The 18,915-nt window shown below is 38.2% G+C and overlaps 2 protein-coding genes across 6 annotated transcripts; one reads left to right on the forward strand and one right to left on the reverse strand.

Moving 5' to 3' along the window:
* Positions 1-6,755: 6,755 nt before the first annotated feature.
* atp6v1aa (ATPase H+ transporting V1 subunit Aa) lies at positions 6,756-15,669 on the reverse strand. 4 transcript variants are annotated; one of them, XM_079483920.1, is made up of 16 exons: positions 15,287-15,669; positions 14,353-14,395; positions 13,619-13,715; positions 13,092-13,220; positions 12,661-12,875; positions 12,440-12,577; positions 12,063-12,214; positions 10,008-10,170; positions 9,793-9,901; positions 8,973-9,095; positions 8,762-8,876; positions 8,466-8,529; positions 8,130-8,333; positions 7,926-8,020; positions 7,631-7,802; positions 6,756-7,442 (listed from the first exon to the last, which is right to left on the reverse strand). In XM_079483920.1, the coding sequence occupies exons 3-16, from the start codon at positions 13,698-13,700 to the stop codon at positions 7,350-7,352; spliced, it is 1,854 nt and encodes a 617-aa protein (XP_079340046.1). In that variant the 5' UTR covers positions 13,701-13,715; positions 14,353-14,395; positions 15,287-15,669; the 3' UTR covers positions 6,756-7,349. The 4 variants fall into 4 exon arrangements, with proteins under 4 accessions (XP_079340046.1, XP_079340045.1, XP_079340043.1 ...); XM_079483919.1 differs by lacking the exon at positions 15,287-15,669 and adding an exon at positions 14,512-14,805; XM_079483917.1 differs by lacking the exon at positions 15,287-15,669 and having other exon boundaries at positions 8,762-9,095; positions 14,353-14,407.
* Positions 14,548-18,826, forward strand: phf23a (PHD finger protein 23a). 2 transcript variants are annotated; one of them, XM_079483952.1, is made up of 6 exons: positions 14,772-15,217; positions 15,299-15,407; positions 15,960-15,991; positions 16,163-16,255; positions 16,691-17,228; positions 17,443-18,826. In XM_079483952.1, the coding sequence occupies exons 2-6, from the start codon at positions 15,380-15,382 to the stop codon at positions 17,634-17,636; spliced, it is 885 nt and encodes a 294-aa protein (XP_079340078.1). In that variant the 5' UTR covers positions 14,772-15,217; positions 15,299-15,379; the 3' UTR covers positions 17,637-18,826. The 2 variants fall into 2 exon arrangements, with proteins under 2 accessions (XP_079340077.1, XP_079340078.1); XM_079483951.1 differs by having other exon boundaries at positions 14,548-15,407.
* The last annotated feature ends 89 nt before the right edge of the window (positions 18,827-18,915 follow it).

The following is an 18,915-nucleotide window of genomic DNA, read 5'->3' on the forward strand; positions in this document are numbered from 1 at the left end:
TGTCTTGAATTAAGGTCATTTAAAGTCTCGTGTGGATCGTATAATTGGGCGATGGAAACTGTTCCCAGAGAGGCAGTTCTACATTACAGTTGTCACGATAAAGAAAAAAATTATTGAGTGACGTGTTTGACATGCTCCAAATTACATTTGTTCCCTTGAGTAAGCAATAGGTTTGCCCTTGAGCGTTAACCTCACATAGAATTACGATTCTGCTCTTCCCAGAACATATCATTCACTTAAACATATACGTAACATATTATAATTATTTTATTTTATTTAATTATCGTAACTTTGTTACCTACCAGAACTCTGCCCGGGAGTTTGTTATTTCTTTTGGTCTTCATTTATTCTTGGATGATCCGTGATGCGCTTCTCTCGAACAGCACTTAAACAGCACATAAATGACGAACTCCAGCTTTCTTCTTTATTCCTTTTATTGTAAACGATGATGTCATCCAAGAAAAGCCATCTGCACTTTCCATTTCCCCTTGAATAAATTTTTTCCCGTCAAATGAATCGTTTCCGTTATTGCATCCATGTGGAGGTCCAGGCTCATCTTAATTGAATTACAAATGTATAATTCATATAAGAACAATCATGTACGTCTTTCCTTTCGTTTATATTAATACCTCCGAAAAAGAGGCAGTGAGTCCTCGTAAGATTGTGATAGGCAGTGATAACTCCTCGAGCTCGAGCTCGCGCTCGCTGCGTTCTGACCGGGCAGGCGCGTGAACAGGGATCTGTTTATGAGTGTTGTTACCGATTAGGGGGGGGGGGTGGCGGCGATGAAAAAGGAAGTTGGCAGGTGTTACCGTGACAGCGACAACGTGAAGTAACGTTAAGAGATAGTGTCACATGCATTCCAGGACAGGGATGGAGTTCACGTTTTCCTCACGTCGATTTTTTAGATCTAGCATGAGTGGATAACACTTAACAATAAGGTCTCATTCATAAACAACAAGGAGTTTTTATAGCATTTAGTGGCCTTTTAACTGAAGAAAAAACACAATTTGTTATTATTTTCCATTCAGTTGTTCATTGTTAGTTTATTGGACATTATCTAAATTGAATTGATAAATACAATTTAAAAAATCTTTTTACATTTCTGTTTACATATAGTTTTGATGGGTGTAGTATTTTAAAACATAGAGAAAATTATTTGTAAAATAGTATGTGACCCTAATCCTGTTGCTTTAAACTTTTCTAATAAGAGGCAGTCTCCTCTCAGTTTAAAAGTGCACGAAACCTCTTATTTATAGACTTTCCACAAACATATGAATTTAATTTGAGCCTTTCTTAAGCAGATTCCTATATGCCTGTACATCAGGTGTGCTACTGCACATAGCTCAATTCTTGCAAGTCAGCTATTAAAGTTTCCTTCTGGTGGTCACCAGGTGCTATATGATGGGTGATACTGGTCTGTCTAAGTGGATTGAAACTCTCACTCACAAACTATACTGCCAAGTCTGGACTGACACTGTTCAACTTACACATGTCATCAGATTGCTTACATTGCCCATATAACGGTCTTACATTTCCTCATCTGATCGTAATGACACACCAATCTTTTGCAGGCGAATTCAGCAGTTAGGGTCAAACTATGGTCATAATGGACATGATTTGTGACCTCCTCATGCAACAGTTCAGACAGATGTGATTTCGATTGAGGTGATCACACCTTTTGAGATCATATTTCGGTTAAGTGGTGACCTGACCCCTGCTGCATTCCTGATAGGAGGACACCGTGTGCCCTCATAAACAGAGTGTAGGGAACTGCTTCTGTGCAGCTGACAAACACCTGTCACTGTTTCATCATTTTCCTATTTTTACATTTCTTAGTACTGTATTTATAGGTAATTACTGTAAGAGACTTTTGATGGATAAAAACCTTTCTTTCTTTATATCTTAAAAGGGTATAAATACAAGAATTGTAATCAAGTTTCTGTTTACATTAAATGAACTGCAATGTAAAATAATGTTAAATGGTAGAGTAACTCACTACTTAAAAAGGGGGATATAAAAGATTCTTCACATCACAGAAGAACAAAATTTGGTCCCCCCTAACAAGTTCTTATAAGAACCATGTCTTTCTTGCGTTTTAGTCTAAAGAAACTTTTTCTTGCCATATGAAAGTTCTTTGGATGTTAAAGGTTCTTTATGGAACCATTAGCCAACAATGGTACTTCTTAATCTAGTGAATAGTGAAGCACTCTTTTTAAGAAATACATCATATTAAATGGGATAATGCATATAATTGTACCGCACATAACAGTAAATGCTTTTAGAAACAAAAATGTTATGTCCTTGTCATTTACAATTAAAAACAATATGAAACAATAACACCTGATATTTCCACAGATGTTTTAGGACCTGCAGTTTGCTGAAAAAAACTGGCAACATGCGTTTCTCAGCTTGAGCCAAAACAAAGTAGATTACACAAGCAAAATATAAATAATTTATTGCACAAACCGATCTTTATTATTGCTGATTTTAGCTCCATTTCCCTGGTTGGTAAGCAAGCGGGACCTCAGGTGTGCTGCTGTTTGCACTATAGCGAGAATTTAAAGAGAACACAATTAATCACACTATGTCTAGTTATGCAACCAATGCTATAATCACAGAAAAAAGTATAAAACTATCAGACCCTATATGAATAAATAAATAAGTGTGTACAAATATTTTCCATCAGCTCTTGAGTCTTATCTGGGCTCTATGGTGATAGCGCAGCTTTTACTGTAATGCCATACAGTAATGCAGTTGATATCGAGCTTGTCCGTGGTGTGGCCTAAAAGTGAACCAACTGGAGGAGTGTGTTAAAAGCCTGCGTATGATTAGAGCCCACGGATTCGCACACACTGCAGCCAACCTTTAGGCTTAATGCACTTGGTCTAATACAGTCAGTCTAATGCATTTATGGATGTAGCCTGTTGTCTTTCTCTGTCTGACTGAAATGACTTATAATGATCCGGAATCTCAGTTTATCTATCGGCATCATGCATTTGATGTCTGGGAGATGCAGCAGAAGAGACTAATTGTTTGCGCTTTTTTTGCAACTATATGCTCTGCAACCATATAAAAAAGGATTTGTTTGAAAGAGGCACGGACAGATCCAGGGTGTGGCATTTGCCCCTGTGTGGTCCTTTTGCAAGGCTTATCCAGCGCATTAAAATACAGTGAGCCATATGCATTCAAGTTCATAATGGTTAAGACAGGGTCCTAAGAGGCGAATATTCTATTCATAAACAGCCAGACAAATCACTATGGGGAATTTTAGCATTCGCTCAATAAACATTAAAATGCAGCTTGGGTATACATACAAAGAAGTGTTTAAATAGTCCGCCGTCCACTGAGATGAAGGGAGAAAAATAGAGGGAACAACTTTTGCTGTCTGGTGGTAAAAAAACGGCCCTATATGGACACCAAACTCAACGTCCTGGCCTGAGTTTTGTAGAACTCTCTCTTGAAGTGCATAGAGTCATTATTCTGCTTACATTATTCGAACGGTTACCTCACTACTGTCTTTAGGTCAATATATGTTTATGATTAATAGTCTTAGTATGAAAATCAATGCGTCTGTAAAGCTCCTTGCTAAAATAGCTAATGTGTGTGTGGGAGATAAAATGTACCTCTGACCAGTGGTGCAAAAATGGGGTATGCCAAAAAAAAGTTCAACAAATATATTTTTAATCAAGTCATTATGTCAACCGCAGCAACCTTTGACAGTACATGACCAAATAGATCGAGCAAAGAAACGTCCCGAGGCGCACAACAGAACAAGAAAATGAAAAACAAGTTAATTGACAAATGAATTAACATCAATGTCCAAGTGGATCAATTCTGTTATATCCTTTCATCTCTGTAAAAAAGTTATTTAACGTTGCCTAGTTCATGTCATTATATATGATATATTTACTTTAATTTCAGTTCACCTCCACATATCTCTGTTGGATAAAATAAATATATGTTTGTGAATGAGCTTTATAATTACATTCGGGAGAAGCAGGGGCGTTGCTAGACTTAAAGCTCTACAGGGGCATAGGCCCCCATTTCCTTTTCTATCACTTTTTGTTAAAAACCGGCTGTGTGCAAGAAGTATGCACTATACAAACTTCCCTTACTTAAACCACTATTGTACAACAATATTAGGGAAGGTAAACATTTATGTATTTTAATTATCTTCAACATAGTCTACTTAAAGGTCCCGTCAAAACTGTATTTTGAAAGTCATTTGCTAAAATAAGTGTTATTAAAAGCTTTTTTCAGTAAAAAGAAACACTTGTTAGCATTAATGTTCATTTATCTTTAAGGTTTTGAAGAATTTGTTACATGGTTACCATTGTTTTTTGTTAGGTCGTGAGCGTTTACGACATTTTCCCTATATTTTTGTTGAATTCTATTAACATAAAATCTTCTTATTATGTTTAAAATGTATAATATAAAATGTGTTTTTGAGTGCTTTCATTATGTAATCTAATCAATAAAAAAGTAAATTGGTTTTATGTAAAATATGCATGTAAATAACATAAATGTATTTAATCAAGAAAATTTAGTTTATACAACAAGATTACTCAAACTGTCCCGATTCCCCTGATGAGGAAGCATCCACTAGTACTCCTCCCAGCCCACACGGGGCACTATATTTACAACAGCCTCCCAAAAAAAAGCTGTGGAAGGTGAGGATGTGGTGTTTCCCTGTTTACTAAAGAGTGATGTGGATTAAGAGGAAGCTGTGGAGAAGGTGAGCTGGAACGTCCAGAGTTCTAAATGAAGGAGGAATGCTCTAGAAGCCAATGAGACATTGGGGGATGCCTTCACAGGCCGCATGTTTTTGTCTGGTGATGTGTTCATGGGAGATCTATCGATGACACTAAGGAATGTGTCTGTGGAGGATCAAGGTCTTTATTTGTGATCTCAATATCGACGAAGTCAACTGTTCTACGGGGGGGGGGGGGAACCAATCTCAGCATTCGCAAATAATCAGGTGAGGGTGTACAAAATAATGTCAGGATAGATTTACATTTTTGCACTTGGCAGACACTTTTGTCCAATGTGACTTACATTCAATTTATACATGTTTTTTAAGCGAACCCATACCAATTGACCAATAGGAACTAAAGGATACATAATTTTCATGGATTTCATGTGTTCCTGTATGTCATGTAGAGCATGACACTAGAAATACACATGCCTCTAAGGTTGTGGGTTTGAAATGTATATCTTAAATGCGCTGTTAATTCCTTTAGAGTGTCTGCCAAATGCATACAAATTAGATTATCAGTTCCGTCATGGCAGTCGTTTTCAAACCTTTTAAAGATGGCAGATCACTTCAGCAGTAAAACAAATTGCAGACCACTTAACACTCCAAATATCATTCTGATTCTGACGCCTCATTCAACATTTTGATCAGAATCCTTCACCATTGCTGCACAGACAAACCATAGTTTGAGAACAACTACACCTTAATGACTTCTTATTCTCATGAGACGCACAGATTGCAATACAGGTCGGCAAAAAAAGGGGGGGTTAAATAAGCCGGTTCTGCCAATCTTATCTTGAGTACCTGTAGAGTAGTATTGCGTTCTTCATATCTCCGAAAAGCTTTTCCTGGACAGATACACGATGATGGGCGTGCTCATCCCCTCGCTCTCTGGATCATTCATGGGCATGCTCTTCCAGGAGAATGGCCAATAAAACCATAGGATCCTTGTTTCGAAACAGGAATCCAGACGTATAAAAACCTTTCCAAAACAGGTAGTAGTGCTGGCGGACAGTATCGAGGACAGAAATACTACGTCATGCATCCAACTCGTATTTTAACAAGTTGACCATGTTAAGCTTGAGGACCCAGCACATTTAACGGTATAAAGAAGGAACAATGGATGTAATCGCATGTTACACCTCTTTTAACATTAGTCAATGCATTCCAGATACAAATCTTTTCATTGTTTGTTTTGTCAGTGGTCAGCCTATGTAGAGGCAACATAGAGACCACAAGTTTCCAATCTAATTTTCCAGAATGTTCGTTATTATGTTGAAGGATTTAAGGTGATATACATAAATCACCAAACATTACTTCCTGTGAGAACTGAAATTTTCTGGAAGTTGGGGCGTAATTTTTTTTCCCTAGAAATAAATCATAATTTTTTTTTTCCTGTTAAACTACATCTTGTCCCTGTTCTTCAACCTGAACGTATTTTTTTAGAATAAATGATAAATCTGTAAAAACAGAAAAATGCTGTTAATACAGGTGAATTAACCTGTTATGCCGTTAATGAAAATATATTTTTACATTATAAGTAAGTATAATATATAAGCATAAGTTTTTTTTTTTAAGAATTACAGAATTCAGTTAAGTTTTTTTTACAGTGTACAGATGGTAATCAAATCACATAAAATACATGGGGATACTATACTTTTACAATAATAAACCTAAGGTTCAATAAACCTTAAAAAAACTACATAAAACCCATTTCTTCTGTGAATACTTTATAAATAACGAATAATAACAGGTTTTGTTCTGGCTTTTGTTGAAACTAGTACCTTGGTATAAGCACCTATTGTATTATTGCTCCTGTATGACTTTTCGCTTTATTGCTCCCTTAACTCTTTCTTATGGGTCTGGGTACAGCTTCCCTCAAAACATCTCAACACTACACTGATGTTGTGCTTCAGAGTCCTGCTTTGACTAAGCAATCCAATTGTAAAATACTAAATTTTCACCACCTATCTTAACACCTCAAAAGTAAGACACTGTGTTCCACACAGAACTTTTATTTCTTTGGAACTGAACAAACAATTACACACTATCGCTACAGAAGCCACAATAATCTAACCACACGCATAGCATACTCCAAATCACAGACACTCATGTAAACACACTCACGTGAATATGATGAACAGTAAAAACACACACAGAGCGGAAATCACATGAATGAGACAACACAAGATTCAAGTAAATAAAGGAAGCCTCGATGCTCCCATTGTGCCCCATCATCGTATAACACATTTCTATTGGTCACAGAGAAAAGGGGGCAGGAAAACACTGTGCTCCTTTTGCTCCTAACACATGCATCGAGGACTCATGGGAAAACAGGTGGTGAGAAAAAGATGATTGTTTTTTGTTGTTGTGCATAACGTGTTTGGTCTCAGCACAGAGAGATTACAGAGGCCTTTACTTAAGATGTTAAAAATACAATCTTACATTTTAAACACTGAATAATAGTTTTCTCACTCGCTCGTCTCGTTTCTCAGTGGTCTATATTAAGACTAGAGGGACACATGCACACAGGAGCACTGGGAAATGCACTGCACAGCACTGGGGAGGAAAGATGTGAGGTCAAAGGTTGCATTTAGTCCTCAAGGGAACGGAAAGAATTCTGCATGTCTTCTAGCAGCTGGGCGTAGTCGGCTTTGATCTTTGCCTCGCCTTCTTTCACTGGATCCTACAAAAACACAAGCAGTGATATAAAATGTCATTGCTGGTCACGAACACTCTCAGTTCAGATGGTATTGTTGCTGTGCTATTTAACATCTTTTAAATCATTTTTGGCGCCTTTACAGTACAACATTAGGAGCATACAAAATGTCTGGAGTGTCTGAAGCACATGTATCTTTATTCTGATTCTGGTACCTTAAACTTCATGGAGCTGATCCTATAGAGAATTTCTCCCATGTGTTCACGGATCTGCGCCCAGGTGATCTTGTTGTCGCTCTGTGCTGTGGTTTCAACAGCGTGCCGAGCCATGTCATAAAAAGCAATCATGTTGGACAGGATCCCCACTGTCTTATAGAAGGGACAGAACCTGGAGGCAAGAAGGTCCTCGAGAATTAGCAAGACAGCAACCGGCAATTCGCAAAAACAAGGACACCAGCAGGAACTATGGGAATGTCTGGTGGTTTACTGTACAATTGTACAGTTTTATTACCTGTCATAGGGGGTATATCCGTTCTGTTGTAGAAAGTCGTCTTTAATGAGCTTGGCCACTTCCAGAGTGATCTTATCGGTTTCAGCCAGAGAGGCCTATAGACATATAACCACAGAGAAATATAAAAACCCTACACTAAACATTCATTTACAAATAGAAAACGGCTTCCAAGCAAACACAGATTTTCTTTTCACTCCTTTGCACCTTTCCAACAAGCTGCACGATCTCAGCCAAGTCCTCCTCCTCCTGCAGGATCTCTTTGGCTTTGGTACGAAGCGGGACAAACTCGGGAAAGTGTTTGTCATAGTACTCGTCCAGAGCTCGGGTATATTTACTGTAACTGATGAGCCAGTTAACAGAGGGGAAGTGTTTCCTCTGAGCGAGTTTCTTATCCAGACCCCAGAAGACCTGATGAGAGAATCAGAAATAACAGTCAAACACAGAACAGATAGAAATAAAAAAACATAAATGAATAATTTGCCTTGCGCTTAAGTAAAACATTTATTTACAATGATAACATAGCCAAATTTATACAGGTACCTGAACAATGCCAAGAGTAGCAGAAGTCACAGGATCTGAGAAGTCACCACCAGGGGGAGACACACTATAGGGAAACATTAATTTAAAAAGGTCATGTCACACAAATACAATACTTAAAACAAACCAAAATTAACCCATACATTATGTATGCAAGGTTTAAGCAATATCCTACTGCTGGATGGCACAATCAGATCTGAGTATTCCAGAGAGCTGTGAAATAGCACCCTGTTCTAAATCACAAAATAAATAATATTATATATTAATATAGTTTGTGTCGTGTTATTCTGTGTACTTACGCTCCCACAATGCTGACACTGCCCTCTCTCTCTGGGTTACCCAGGCATTTCACTCTTCCTGCTCTCTCATAGAATGATGCCAGACGGGCTCCAAGATATGCAGGATACCCACTGTCTGTGAAAAGAACCAAATCGGGTATGATTATCCAAGACAAGCAGATTAAGTTGTTTTTGTCACAACTATAAACAGTGACTGGAGAAATAAACCTACCGGCAGGCATCTCAGCCAATCGTCCAGAGATCTCTCTGAGAGCCTCAGCCCAACGGGAGGTGGAGTCAGCCATCATACTGACGTTATAACCCATGTCTCTGAAGTACTCAGACAATGTAATACCTGTTCACACATGTAGAAAGTCTCAATTAACACATCCATGCACATATTTTACGTTTAATCTTATTGCTGTACACAAAGTTCTTTTTTGTTTATGCTTCATTGCCAGTTATGCCTGTGGACATTTATTAACTGATGCCATAGCAAAACACATTATTTTTAAGCATTTTACACACATGTATTTGATAATACAGAATTTCCCTTGATATTGAACTGTATTGGCATATGACTGAGTGCTATAAACTATTTTTTGTGTATACATAGTTGTAATAGCGGAATAAGTGACTGTGCAGCAATGTGGAGATTTTGGCTGCATCTAGTGGCGAGTTTGTGAATTGCAACAAATGGCTTACGCCACCCCTCCCCTTCCCTTCCCTTCCTTTCGAAGCATTAGGGTGGCTGCACAGAACTAAGATGTGGTTTTTGCTTCTTTGCCGAAAGAGATAATGTATTTATGAAACCAAGCAGTTTGTCCATTTAGGGTTACTACAGGAACAACATGGTGGATCCATGTTATGGGAAATAACGCATTCTAAAGAAACAAAACAATAACGATTCATTATGTAAGGTCTTTATACACCTCTAAAGACACACTAAACTACACACTGGACGTTTAACGATTATTTCCACAACACTTGATCAGCATTACTGCACATCTACAGAATGCATTTGACTTTATGAACATGGATTTTGATTTTACCGGTATAAATGGAGGCTTCTCTGGCAGCCACAGGCATGTTAGAGGTGTTAGCCACCAATGCTGTTCTCTTCATAATGCTTTCCACCTTCCCATCAACCTCCATGGTCAGCTATTGGATAAAACAACTGTCAATCATCTTAAATGTATTAACAATTTTTTTAAAGTACAATAAATGTAACAGAGCACAAAGTCTATCAACCCAGTTTCATACTAACCTCTGGAAAATCTCGTAATACTTCGGACATCTCGTTTCCACGCTCTCCACAACCTACGTAAACGATGACATCACTGTTGGAGAACTTTGAGAGAGACTGAGAAATCACAGTCTTGCCACAGCCAAAGGCTCCTGGGATAGCCGTGGTTCCACCTTGAACACACCTGTACAAGAACCGGGAATATATGAGAATATACATTGGGGGAAATAATTATTTGATCCCCCGTCGAGTTCTTAAGTTTGCCTGCTTACAAAGAAATTAAGGGTCTATAATTTTTATGGTAGGTTCATTTGAACTGATAGAAACCAAATATCAACCAAAACATCTGGGAAAATGTATATAAAGGTTATAAATTGATTTCGCATTTCAGTCACTGAAATAAGAATTTGATCCCCTACTAACCAGCAAGGATTCTGGCTCCACAGATTGGCCAATATGGACCACAGATTAGTTCCTTCACTTTAAGAAAGTACTACTAAATCAGCTTGTTATGTGCCGAAAAAATGCCTGCAAACAGAATCTGTATCTTTCATTTCAACCTCTCCATCACCATGGTCCAAGACCAAATACGTTGCAAAAGACCTGCACAAACCTTGAAAAGGCTACAGACAGAAGCTTGGTTAGAAGGAGCCAACTGTTGGTCGATCATTTATTATTATTTGGAAACAGAAAAAATACAAAATAACTATACATTTTCCTTGGTCTGGAGCTCCCTGCAAGATTTCCCCAATGGAGTAAATAGGATCATGAGAAAGGTTAAAGATCAGCCCAGAACTCCACGGAAGAAGCTTGTTAATGAGTTCAGGACAGTTGGGACCATAGTTAGCAAGCAAACCATTGGTAACACGCCATGCCACAATATACTGAAATCCTGAAGCACTGCCCAAGAAGGCCCGGCTGGCTTGTCTGAAGTTTGACAATGAACATCAAATGATTCAGAAAAGGCTTTAGAGAAAGTGCTGTGGTCAAACAGGAAGAAAATCGACTCCTATTTTTGGAAGGAGAGACATGCTGACTATGACTCCAAGAACACCATCCCTACAGAGAAACACAGTAATGGAAACATTATGCTTTAGGGCTTTTTCTCTGCTCGGGTACAGGATGACTTCACCGCATTGAGGGGCTGAGGGACAGGCCCATGTACCGTAAAATATTTGGCAAGAACCTCTTCCCCTTAACTAGATCACTGAAGATGGGTCGTGTATGTGCCTTTAACATGACAAAGACCCAAAACTAATTGTCAAGACAACCAAAGAGTGGCGTAAGGAGAAGCACATTAAATGTCCTAGCCAGTCTCTAGACCCTAGTCCTATTGGCTAAAACTCCAATTTGCTGAGTGACAGCCAAGAAAACTTACAGAATCAGAGGAGTAGACTCAAATGTATTCTGACACATGTGCCAACCTGGTGACCAACTATCAGAAATGTCTTACCTCTGTGCTTGCCAACAAGGATTTCTCCAGTAAGGGAAAATGTATGTTTTGTTTGGGGATCAAATACTTATTTCACTGACTGAAATGCAAATCAATTTATAACCACACTATAAAAAATTTCCCCTGATTTTCTTTTTGATACTCTGTCTCTATCAGTTAAAATAAACCTACCATAAAAATTATAGACCCTTTATTAATTTGTAAGCTGGCAAACTTACAAAAGCTGTAGGAGATCAAATAATTATTTCCCTGACTGTATAAGCAAATACATTTTTCTTTGATATTTTAATCAGTTGCGTTTACTGGAGAGTTAGGGGAGTAGCTCTACTTTGGTTACCCCTTCAAACATTATTTACTGTTTGAATGGGTAAAAAAAAGTACACTAACCCTCTCTTTCTTTCAACAGGTAGTGGTCTAGCTTTTGTTGAAACTAGTAACTTTGTATTAGCACCTAATGTACTATTGCTTTTGTATGACAGATCGCGTATTGCTCCATGAACTCTTTGAAAGGCGCTTAAAGGGTCTGCTAAATGACTAAATGTAAATGTACTTCACAAACTGTTTGGTGTTCGGATGTGGAAAGACTTTCAGAAAGCTTTTATTGTGTGACTCTTGACTCTTACGGAAAGAGGGCGTCCAGTACTCTTTGTCCAGTCAGGAGTGGGTGGTTGGCAGGGAGCTTCTCTGTAACAGGCCTCACCTGTCTCACAGGCCACACCTGGAGCATTGTGAACTTCTCCTTAACACCTTCAAACTCTAATTCCAGCACCACATCCTGAAACACAGACATAATGAAAAGAGAAGTTCCAGTGTCTTGTCAAAAAAATGAGGTTTCTTCCACACCCATCTGACATAAACATCTGAACCTGTCACCTTTAGCTTGTTTAACAGGGACCAATCTTGCCAAAACTGCTTTTAAATAATTTGTATTGTGACAAGCACAACGAATGTGTGGTTGTATTTAAAGACATGTGAGAATGACTGTACACGCGTCACTCACAGAGACATCATAATTTCCTGGCGTGGCGAGGTAGGTGACTGTTCCCCTGCTGCGGGGTGGCAGCAGGATCTTGTGTTTGATAAGAGAGTTTTCATGCACCATTCCATAGATATCACCTCCTGTAATATGACTGCCAACCTGAAACGTCAGAGTTACAGTTCTGAATGTTAAAAACATGTTTGCAATCAATGAAAAGGTCCATAAAAAGACATTCTCCTTACCCTGAGGTTATGAGAGGGAGCAAACTCCCATTTAAGGTCTCTGTTAAGAGCTCCTATGTTGACTCCTCTAGGAATATAGATGCTCTGGGTGAGGTCATTGATGTCTTTGAGGGGACGCTGAATACCATCAAAAATGGAACCCATGATACCAGGACCAAGCTCCACAGACAGAGGTTTTCCTGTCCGGAGAACAGGATCTCCAACAGAAACTCCAGCTATAGTTTGCTCAGGAAAACATGACCAAAGAGCAAACATCCTATATTTACATTTATTCATTCTTTTATATAAAGCCGCTTTGTAATGTATAGTGCAGAAAACAAGTGCAGTATAGTGTGTATGTATATAGTATTATATTCTTTATAGGATTGTGAGCATTGCTTTTATGGTCCGGGTGAAAAGCAAAGAAAATCACCAGCCAATAAAAAAGATACATGTCTCTTCGTACACCTGGATGGTTGCCATGTCACCCTCCAATCGGATAATCTCTCCCACCAGCTCACTGTGGCCAACACGTACCAGCTCATACATGGCTGCACCTGCCATGCTAGTAGCTATCACCACTGTAAGGAAGATGAACACACTTCAACCAGGCTGACACATGACTGATGATTTGAATTGTTCAATTTGAGACTCACAGCTGTTTATTAAATAAAATGTTTCTTTGTGTTTCCACGTTAAAGGGATAGTTTACCCAAAAATGAAAATTCTGTCATGAATTACTCAATCTCTAGTTGTTCTAAATCTGAATATGTTTCTTTGTTTGGTTGGTTGAACAAAGAGAAAGATATTAGGACGAAGGCTTGTAACCAAACAGTTATTGGACCCCATTGACTACCATAGTAGGAAGAAATAAAATAGTAGTGAAAAGTGCCCCAGAACTGCATCTCAAAGGTGAGTTCTTCAGGACAAAGATTTCATTTTTGTGTGAATTATCCCTTCAAATATTGAAATGTTTTACCTGGGCCTGAAACTCCATGCACATATCCGAACTCACTCTCACGCTCCTCATCTCGGATCTTGGGCAGCTTGGAAAAGTCCATCTTGTGTTGGAAAACCTGAAATAGGAAGTGTATAAGAGTGATTCGATCTTAAACCCATATATTCCATTTCAGTTTTTGTTTTGCTAGACACATGTGAAACCAAAAATCTACTTTACAAGATAAGTTCAAGTTAACTGTAAATCAAATGAAGGGCAATGGAAACCACAAGGTCTACTGTTCCATGTCATAATTCTTCAACATACTATGAGGTCAATGTTACTACGCCACTCCGTTGAAATTAACAGATTTTTGATCTAACACCTGCATACACAGACTAAATAAGCGTTTTAAACATAACTACAGAAACATGTATTTATATTGTCGACACTGACAACAATGAGAGACAGTAATCATTATGGCCGACCGGTATCCATTTAGCTTAATGTTTATATAAAATGAAGTGACGTTATGAATTTATTTGATGTACTTAACGTACTACACATCAATAAACGCATGAACACGACCAAAACTACTGAATAACAAGAAGGCAGGCAGATTGGTAATGAGAACCATTCCAAGTCAGGTGACAGATGGCTGCTAGCAAAGCCTCTGATCAGCAAATACTTAACGTTAAATCACCCATCTAGCAAATGAAATATGTCTGTTTTACCACTTATAAAAGATAAAGTGCAAGAATAAAGAAAAGGAATACCTTACTGTATCAGCATGAAATGAACGACAACCCTTGGTATATCCTAGGAAACAGTATAGGGAGAAAAAATGGTCACGACACAGATCAGCTGACCTATCCTGATTAAGGAAGTCATTGTAAACAGTGCAGAAGAAACTCCGCCATTACGGCTCAACCTACAGGGGCTTTTTAGGTCAAAGAGTGGCCCTGCGGCTCCAACATGGCGCCCGACAGACCGCAGTTTCGCTATTTCCTGCTTTACCGTAACTGCAAGGTTATCGATTTAAACATCCCTCCGAGTAATCATAGTATGTCATGTTTTGGCATTTAAACATTCTAGACATCGTTTATTATGAATAAAGCATTACGTTGACTGTTTTGGATTATTTTGGAGGATCTTCTCATGCATATTTATGAGATTCTCGTATTCTGGCGCCTTTTGCGTGGTTGCGTCACGTTACGTCACACGGTGATTCCATGTAGAGATCGCGCTCAGACTTTGTTGAATACGGTTGCAGCAAGGTTTTATAACTCTTCGTTACTATTAGACGAATAGTTTGCGAACTGTGTTTTTGTGTGCTTTGACTTACTATGCTAGTGGATGTCATTGCGTCGTCGTTAGTGTCATAAATCGAAAAACTGCGGCTTAAATGTGCTAGTGATAAACGAGCTACGCGAAGATAAATTACCATCGTCGTATACAGTTGAGATTTACTCGATGAAAAAAAGAATACAACGTTTGATCAAGATGTCACACTTTGATTTTAGTCTCGTGGACGGTGCGATGATTTAATCGTCGAAAAATCCGGTGCTTTTGTGAATATTCGTTGCTTGACCACACAATCGCATTTTGATGCCAATCCACCCTTCGGGTGTTCGGAAGACCGTAAGTTTTTGTTTTCTCAACAAAAGGCATTTGGTTTTTTTTCTTTTCGATCTGTTTGAGACGTTTCACCTTTCAACAAAGTGACTCCGTAAGGTCACTCACTGGATAAAAAGAGACGACAGTGAAGACCCCGATCTTGTGTTGACTTAACGTTACTCCGTCATGTTGGGTATTATGGATCATCATCAAGGTAAATACGTGTTCACGTAACTGTCTCTTCTCGGTTTATTTAATCGTATCCGTAACGTTTGTCGAAGTTTTAAAACAGCCTCGTGCCCACACACCCATTTAACAAAGAGCTGCTGAATGGATTAACTACTCATCTAAAGTTAGCAAGATTATGTCCTCTTTCGTTAAGTGAATTTTTCTGCATAAATGCTGCGTTTTAAATTACGTAAATACTATTTTCAAACCACACCGCAAATATGTTACGGTCTGACGACAGCGTGCGTTATGCATTTGCTGACTGGTCAAGATTTAGCCTTTAGCATAGGCAGCTAAGTTAATGTTAGGAGGGTAAGAATACCCCGCGAACAAACAAGAGGACAAATCGTTTGTAACAATGTTTAATGTTTCAAATATGAATTGTCACATTACATTTTTGAAGCTTAACTTTTGTTACTTTAGCGGTAAACAGGTAGTAATGCTACATCAACACAGGGCTAACTTGACAGTTCATTGGTTGTAAATTTACCACGACTATACCAGAAATGTAAATGTGCGTTTTCTGTTTATTTTACAGACACGGTCACAAAATGTACAGCGGAGTCTTTGGTAAGTGCTGTGGAAGTTTATGTTCTGTAATAGTTTTAGATGATGACAGCGTCTTTACTTATTTATAGCTTAAGACCACATGTGGCTGGTCATGGTGGGGGAGGGGTTTGAATAAGAATAGTATGTTGGCATCTAAAATTGTAACACTGTTGCTGTTTTTCTATGTTTTAGCCTCCAGAAGGTAGAAAGAGGACTGTGGAGGATTTCAACAAATTTTGCAGCTTTGTTTTGGCCTATGCTGGGTACATCCCACCTCAGAAAGAAGTAAGTTTTAGATCTTCATTGGATGTGGTAACATATACAATTTCATCATAATTGTGACAGTTAGCGTCTGCTTAAAGGGACAGTTCATCCAGAAATGAGAAATTCTTCATTTATTCACCCCATGTCATTCAAAACCTGTATGTGATTCTTCTGTGGAACACGGGAAGATATTTTGAGAAATGTCTGGTTTTGTGCCCATTACAGTGGAAGTCAATGGAGGTTAATGTTGGATTGGTTACCAACGTTCATCAAAAAAAAATCATCTTTTGTGTTCTGCAGAAGAAAGTCAGACAGGTTTGAGTTAGAGTAAGTAAATGAAAGAATTTTAATTTTGTGTGAACTATCCCTTTATTATAATAACTAATGTTATTCTTAAAACTGACATAAATTTCCCTTGATTTATGTTGAATTAATTGTGGTGGTATGTGCCTGCAGGAGAGTTCGTGGTCTCCATCCTCTTCTCCGTGTGTACATGAGTTTTCAGATGACGGTACTGTAAAGGACAGTTGGACAGGTCACTCCAGCATCGACAACATTCACAACCTGATGTTCAAAGCTCAGACTGACAGCAGTAGTACAGAGTTCTGCCATCATCATTCAGATGGCTCCTTAGGCAATATGAGATTGAAGGATTCTCTGAACCAAATCCATTTTCACAGCAAAGCTGAAAGGAAAAAGATGAAGAAACTGAGCCGCTTATCTTTGGGTAGTGGGAGAAAAGGCGACTCGGAGGCGAGAGCACATAGACAATCCAATGCGGGGCTGAAGAAAGCGAACAGATCAGTTAAAGCTCACAGACACTTTCCCTACACAAGTCCTTCGAGTGAGGGGCATCGGATGGAGGAGGGGTTAGCGGGACAGGCCGTTCACATGCAAGGGGATGATCTTAAACAGGAGTCCAATCAAGAAACAGACCTGAGTTCCTGTGATACTGACACATTGGTGACAGATGAGGACATCATGGTTGAGTCTGGTATGTGTCTGACTATGCTAGTGTTCTGTTTAAGATTTAATGTGTGCCGTGCTTGTATGGTGCTGCTATAAATATCTACCAGCATTGATAAGTATCGCCTTGTCATTGGTACAAGATTGCTAGGTCTTTGTAGTAAAAGTTGCATTGCATTTCTTTACTGCATTTTATCATTTGCCTATTTTTTCAACCATCTCATTTGGTTCTACCTCTGCAGGTGATGACTCATGGGATTTGATCACGTGTTATTGCGGAAAGCCTTTCGCTGGACGGCCAATGATTGAGTGTGACGTTTGCTCCGTATGGGTTCACCTATCCTGCGCCAAGATCAAAAAGTCCAATGTACCTGATGTTTTCTACTGCCACAGATGCAGGGACTCTCAACAAACCACAGTGAAGAAAGAACCCTGAGAAAGTGTTTTGGGTACAGATGTGTGTATTTAAATGGATATAACATGTTCTCATACCTGTCCCTTTTTACTTTTCTAATTGCTATAAATTATGGTTTCAATTAAATTAAAGTTTATAATTTACCCCTTGAAGTTATTTTCTCACAGATGTGTTGTTTAAGATGTCAGGATTGACATGTTTTGTAAACCTGCACTTTTTTCGACTACTGTACAAGCAGTGTTTTTGCTGTACACAAATTTTCTATGACCACACACGTTGTAAATATATTTTGTAAAGAGGAATGACTGATGGGATCTCTGTTGGCCATCTGCTTTTATGAACCAACAACATGGAATAAGTTACAAATGAGTGAAATACATTTTCATTATATATAAAAACCTATGAGGATCCATTAGAGGAACTTTAAGTGAAGAAAGGCTTGTAAGTGAAGTTATTTATTATGTATAACCAAACAATGGTTGTCAGGTTTTTGCCAGGTTTCAACACATGCGCTTATTTTGACTGTTGTAAAAGCCGTACTTCTGACTAGATACAATTAACTTTGATCACTTACCTTTTTATATATGCTGTGTGTGAAACCTCAATGTCTGATAAGATCTCTTGGCCTTATGATTTACATGTTACAGTAGTTGGATATATATATATATATTAAAAGCTATTAAGAAGGGTACCATTATATCAACCAAGCTTCTAGTAAAGAAGGGAGCTTAGACATGTTTTCTGTGTTAATTGTGGCCTCAGTATTATATATTTTGTGTGTATCACTTATCTGACATATTAGTTTACGTCATGGAGCATTGTATTAATGGAATCAGTAATAGATAAGCAAGACATTTAACACATAATGCCCAGAGATCACTTTTACTAATGTCAGTTATACAATAACTAATCACTTTTATTGTTACAGATAGTTCTGAGATTAACCTTAGAAAGCATATTTAGTCTCATTTGTATTATTTGAGTGTCACTTATGTTTCAAGTTTAACAAATATAACATGTGACTGGAAATTTGTTTAGTTTTTACTCTTCAAATAATTTGTCCTCTATGTGTTCTGCTCAACCCATTGTATATAGATGTACAGCTGTATATGTTTGACATATGACAAAAGGCTATATTTTTCTGACCATTTACAATAGAAAATAAATGTTCTTTGAAAGTCAAACCAAGTAATAAAAATTCATTTGACTTTAGTGTTTTCCAACGACGCTGCTCTTTTAGTGCGAGATCAATGTTCAAAGGGAGGAAGGTGTGGCAAGTCATGTGTACACTTTTTTCCCC

Source organism: Barbatula barbatula (genome assembly GCF_947034865.1).
Source record: "Barbatula barbatula genome assembly, chromosome: 2".
NCBI classification, from domain to species: domain Eukaryota; kingdom Metazoa; phylum Chordata; class Actinopteri; order Cypriniformes; family Nemacheilidae; genus Barbatula; species Barbatula barbatula.